At 31.3% G+C, this 6,064-nt stretch overlaps 2 protein-coding genes across 2 annotated transcripts; one reads left to right on the forward strand and one right to left on the reverse strand.

Moving 5' to 3' along the window:
- Positions 1 to 510, reverse strand: EIN_211610 (hypothetical protein; the record flags this gene model as incomplete). Its single annotated transcript, XM_004183359.1, has 1 exon — positions 1 to 510. A coding segment is annotated over one exon (510 nt), but the record flags the coding sequence as incomplete, so codon positions are not given.
- A 1,893-nt stretch (positions 511 to 2,403) lies between these two features.
- EIN_211620 (serine-threonine protein kinase, putative) lies at positions 2,404 to 5,771 on the forward strand (the record flags this gene model as incomplete). Its single annotated transcript, XM_004183360.1, has 2 exons — positions 2,404 to 3,599; positions 3,749 to 5,771. 2 exons carry the CDS (start codon positions 2,404 to 2,406, stop codon positions 5,769 to 5,771), a joined length of 3,219 nt encoding a protein of 1,072 aa, XP_004183408.1.
- Between the last annotated feature and the right edge of the window lie 293 nt (positions 5,772 to 6,064).

Consider the following 6,064-nt stretch of genomic DNA (forward strand, 5'->3'; position numbering starts at 1 on the left):
GTTGTTCGCTGTAACTCTGTAATACCCATCAGTGTATCCGCAGTCCACCTTCTTTAAATCGCTCGGAAGTTTTATGATATTCTTCGCCAAGAACGCAATCTCTTTGAAAAGAGAACTGTATGACACACTGTCCACACTTATCGCCTCGAAAACGTGTAAATGGTTTGACACGTTACTAATTATTAAAGTGGCGATGGCCATCTCACCAGTGACTGTGACGTTGCCATAAACCGTCATTTCTGTATTTACGGTGACTCTTTTACCTGTCGGAATTTGAATAACACCGCCATCGTTTACAAAGACTTCCATCCATTCCGCACTTTCAGAAAATATGGCCTTTGTTGTGACATACAGTCCACTTTTAGCCTCACTTCCTACGCAACTTGGGATGGAGAATCCATCAGATATATACTCCGTGAGCATTTGACATTTTTTGCCGGCTTCGACCGCAAGCGTACATAAAAAAAGTGTTAAAAACATTGCAGGGAGACGCAAAATCACACGCTCCATTAACTTGTCTTAAGTTTAAAAAATAAGTTTCCTTGTGTATAACAACTTATTACATTTCATTGTTTTTTACCATACACACTTTTTTTGTTTTTAATAAATATTTTCGTCTTTATTTTTACTGAAATTGGTAATAAAAAGAAATATCTGTGGCATTTTTGTTTATTAAAAACCAGAAAAAATTAAAAACAAGTTTATTATTTTTTTTACAATTGTTTTTTTTGAGTAAAATAAAAATTATTTGAACTAATAATTTTAACTATATTCTAATAATTTTTTAATATAGTTTTATTTTATTCAAAAATGACGAAATATTATTTGGTTGTACAACAGCAGGTTGTAAGGTTTTTTGCTTTATAAAATAAATAAAACCATATTTTTAGTTGTAATACTTATTTAATTTAATTAATTCAATTTCGTTTATTTCCATTTGTTTTTCGTTTATGTTCTTTTTTCCAAAACTGTCTCATCAAAAAAATACTATATTTCATGGGTTATTTTACTATTATTACACTACAATTTATAATTTGATTATTAAAAGCGATTTTGACACAAAATACAGAAGTCTAATAAGTAATAATTTTAGTTAAAAATAACAATTTAGATACAAATAAAAAAATGTTCTGGCACAGAAAAAATGACGGGCAAATAATAAAACTATATTAAATTATAGTTTTTTATTTTTTTGTCCGATTTTTTAAAATTTTCATTGAAAAAACTATAAAATGGTTTTCTGAAATCATTTTTATAGTTTGCCAGTCGTTTTTCCTTTGCCCGTTAGTTCTTTAGGTGTTTGTATTAATGTGGTTATTTGTTAACATATTAACAAAACTATATATATATTAATTATAATTATATTATTTATTATATATTGCTATTAATTTAAAATACCATATTGAATAATTATTGTAAAACCCAATTTTATGAGATAATAGTACTAAATAAATTAATAAATATAAAAACTATAACTTTTTTTGTTGTTAAATATTTTAATTATGAAATTAATTAAAGAAAAATAATCTAAAAATAAATCAATGAAAGACTAATTCTATAAATACAAATGAGTTATTAAATATGTTAAATAATTTACACTTAAAAAATAATTAAAAAGATTACAATAAAGTGAATCAAAATTTTAAATGATAATTTTTTAATAATAATATTATTATTTTTTTTAAAAATAATATTAGTCAACAAATCATATAAAAAAAGTGTTAATTGAAAATTAATTAATATTAAGTTTTTTAAGATTGTATTGATTTAATTGTTAAAATTAGATTTATAAAATAAAAATTAATTTATAAAGGATCAAGATAAAAATAAGTTAAAGATAACTAGTCTTTATTGTCTTTTTTGTGTTTTTTCTTTTTAATCTTTTGAATTTCAATTATTTATATTTAGTTTCGTGTCAAATAACAATGAAATAAGTATATTGCGTATTTATTGTAACAATTCTCCTATAAAACTTGGACTTGGACAATGGAAATCGTACGCCCAAAATCGTTTCTGTGATACAGCCATTTTATTCTATATATAGGGTTTCTAAAGAAAATCGTAGTTGATTGTTTTTTATGTTTTTAAAAACAATTTTACGGTTCCAAATTTAGAATTCAGTGTATTATAATAACTTCTTGTAAAAAATTGGGCCGTTTCATAAGAAAAGACACATCATATTACCATTTTGATTATTACGCCTCGTTTTTTTATTGTCCTCGAAACAATCCCTTATTTTCATAAACATTAAGTCATTGTTTGGCAATTAAAAAACATCACGGCAACAAGGTTAAAACGTGTGCAAATATATATATCTCAAATGAAAACCAAATTTATCAAAAAAGTCCATTAAAAACACACAAGCCAAATAAAACACAACAACTGAATAATTTATTTACTCCAATGTACATTCCATTGCTATTGCTTGTATTCTGCTATACACTTGGTATAGTTACCTGTTCTCCTGGCTGTCAGGGTAACTGTGTGTCGGATTACACATGCAAAGGTACATGTGGCGATACATACGACAACGACAATACATGTCTCCATTGTACTTTCACTGATCCCAAAGACACAACAAAACCAATTTATCTCAGCTCAGCGAAAACATGTATTAAAGCTCCAAATAGAATTCAAAAAACGTCATGGCTTCCACCATCAAACAAAATTACAGAACTTATTCTTGGAAACAAAATAGCAGTGTTGTTGAATTCAAAAAGTGATATTGACCACTCTTTTTGTTACAACAAGAATCCATATAGGCTTGGAAAATGGTTTAAAGTCGACATGAGTAAAATTACAAAAGACCAGCTCATTTTATCTTTGAAAAAGACTTCAGAGTGTTTATCTGATATTGAGGTTGACATAACAAATTCACAAGAAAATGCTTCAAGTGGGTATTGTCTGTCATACACTCTCCTCAATTCTTCGTACACGACAAGAGATATCCAATCCCCCAAGGTTTCTCCCTTTGGTGTGTATGGCACTGACAGTTTTAATTACTATATTTACATCAGTATTTCAGATATATGTGAATTGAATTTGGAAATTGAAATTAAAGAAGGAGTTGGTAAACAATTTGAATCATTCAAAGACATCACACAACAAGATGTCGACTCTTTGTATAGCGACTTGTCTTCCTCTCTTGATATAGTGTTTTCCTTTAAATCACAAGGATTTTTTGGGTTTCCCATATGTCTCAAAGACAAACTTTTTAAAGTGATTCTCTTTACTGTAAATTTTACAGGAAACTTTAATTTAGCTTTAGATGGGAGAAAAGTGAATAGAAACCACTATCTGACTGAATATAATAAATTCACCCTCGAAAATGGTACACAAAAGACAGAGTGTGTCAGTTTGTGGAGTGGAGAGAGACATGGCTTTTTAGCATCAGATTTAAAAAATGGTGTTTTAGTTAAGATATCAAGTTCACCGCACATCAGATATTTTGCTCTCCTTTCCGAAGAAATGAACGCTGAGATGGAACTTTTAGTCAGTGTAATTTGCCCCGACAATTGTGGAGAAAATGACCCCAACGGAATTCGAGGAACTTGTTCCACAATCGACAAAAAGTGTATTTGTAAAGATGGATTTGGAGGGTTTGTTGTTTTAAGCATTACCGACACATAACTACTTCTTTTATATTATTGAGACACTATAATGCTTCAGTTTAACCAATAAACATAACAAAGAAACGTGCAATTTATAAACATCAATTAAAAGTAATACAAATTAAAATAACATTTAGAGATGATTGTCATTCCCTCTGCTTTTTTAATGGTACTTGGCAAACAAACACTAATTACGATTTGTGTTACTTTGGAACGCGAAATTGTGATCAGTATTGCCATTGTACAAGTGGAAATGTGTTATCAAATCACTTGTGTCTGTCTGCTGAATGTTTTGCAGGTAACATTGGCCCAAACGATGAGTGTTATGCTTCAAACGAAGGATGTATGGCCAACTGTCGCTGTGCCATCACACAAGGGTTTAAAAAGTCTACCAATGGGACATGTGCCAACACTGCATGTGGTAATGGTAAAATAGACAAGTACTTTGACGTTTACTCTAAATACATTCGAACTGAAAGTTGTGATAACGGTACTCATTGCACACCACATTGCATATGTGAGGAGGGGTATATTACAAATCCAAAAGACGAGTTTTCGTGTTACAAAAAGACGCTTCCTGTTCGAGAGATAATTGGGATGATCGTTGTTTTTGGTGGTCTCACTATAGTGACGATTGTCATAGTGATAGTTATAGTGAGATGTGGTATGAGATACAGAAGAACTGATATAGATGTGTTTAAGCAACAGCAACCAATTTACCATTTTTACATTGCAGGCTCAACTCGTGTCTTTCCATCAAAAGAAGCAAAATATAAAATTGACCCAATCGATTTGGATTTTGGAAATCTGAACACCGCAACAACCATTTCAGATACGCGATTCGAGAAGATGGAAATAAAAAATTATTCAAAGAACAAATACATGATGGTAATATTTCACACTCCAAATAACCCTAAATATGTATTTCACTTTGAGCCACAAGTGGTAATAATACCTCCAAGAAGAGGCAGTGTCCCTATGATCACATATATGACACTCAATTGCACTACTAAAATTAGAGACATGAAGATCCCATACACTATCTGGTTCTCAAAGAGTAAAAGCACATTAACAAATATTTCGGAAGTACTTAAAGACAAGGATTTTGAAACGTGGTCTGTGGACGACGAACAAAAAATGAGTAATTTGCGGAAGGGAGTAGTGAGACAAATGCATCACAATTTGACAATAAAAACTGACGCAGCAAGTTCAACTTTTATTGATATGGACGAGTTGAACATGTCAGAAAAGCCGATAGCAGAAGGAGCAATGGGTCGTGTATATATTGGAAGTTATCGAAGTGTTCCTGTTGCTGTGAAACAGTTCCGATGGGAGAATTTGGATGAAGAAGAAGTATCAGAACTGAAGAAAGAAGTAACATCCGAGTGTGAGATCATGAGTAAATTACGGAATCCGTTCATAGCGAGTTACATGGGGTCAGTGACATACATCCCACAAGTCTCGATGGTCATCCAATTCTTTGTACTGGGCTCATTGGGTGAATATTTAACACCAGACAAGAGTGACTTCATAAAGATGCCATACAAATTGAAAGTGCGGATGTTGTTTGACACATCACGCGGAATGCAATTTCTTCATGAGAACAGAATCATGCACCTCGACTTGAAGCCCGACAATTTGTTAGTAAACTCTTTAGACCCAAATAGTGCGTGTTCTATCAAAATCACAGACTTTGGAACATCACGATTTACAAAAAAGACAATTAAAAACAATGAGGACAGGGGACTCGGCACGCCAATCTATGCCGCACCAGAGACTTTCAAAGACGAATACACATTTGCGGGTGATGTCTATTCATTTGCAATCACATCTTGGCAAGTATTTTACCAAGTCGAGCCATATAACGAGTTAAAGAGTGTGTTTGATATTAAGAAACATGTTGAAGAAGGCAAGCGTCTTCTGGTTGATGAAAAAATGCCAAAATATTACAGTGAGATGGTTGTGAACTGTTGGGACCAAGATCCCAGCAAACGGCCGACCTTTGATCAAGTTTCGCGGTGTTTTATAGCAATCAATGATGACGTTGAGAATCGTTCGGATCTTGACGCGGATGTATCTTTAGACAAAATTGACAGCCTCATAGCAACAAGAAATCAACGACTTAGAAAAAACCTCGACGAAATTCAAAAGGATTTTTAATTTCACATGTCTTCATTCATTCCAATCACATAGGAATGGAGTGCTTTGTTTTATTTATCTGTTAGTGTTATTATGTTTTATTAATTATGGTTTCATTCTAATAAAAAAGTGGTACTTAACTATTTAAAAACAATTAATTAATAAGACATGATTTATCGATTTTAATCCATTTTATTGGAAAATATATTTATTATGAATAAATAACCAAATCATTTCTCAAAAAAAGTATCCATTGTAGAATATAAATTATGTAGATTTAGGACAATGACTTTTTAAACTATATTTTATAATAC

The sequence above is a fragment of the Entamoeba invadens genome (assembly GCF_000330505.1).
Source record: "Entamoeba invadens IP1 unplaced genomic scaffold scaff_1105074726547, whole genome shotgun sequence".
NCBI lineage: Eukaryota > Evosea > Mastigamoebida > Endamoebidae > Entamoeba > Entamoeba invadens.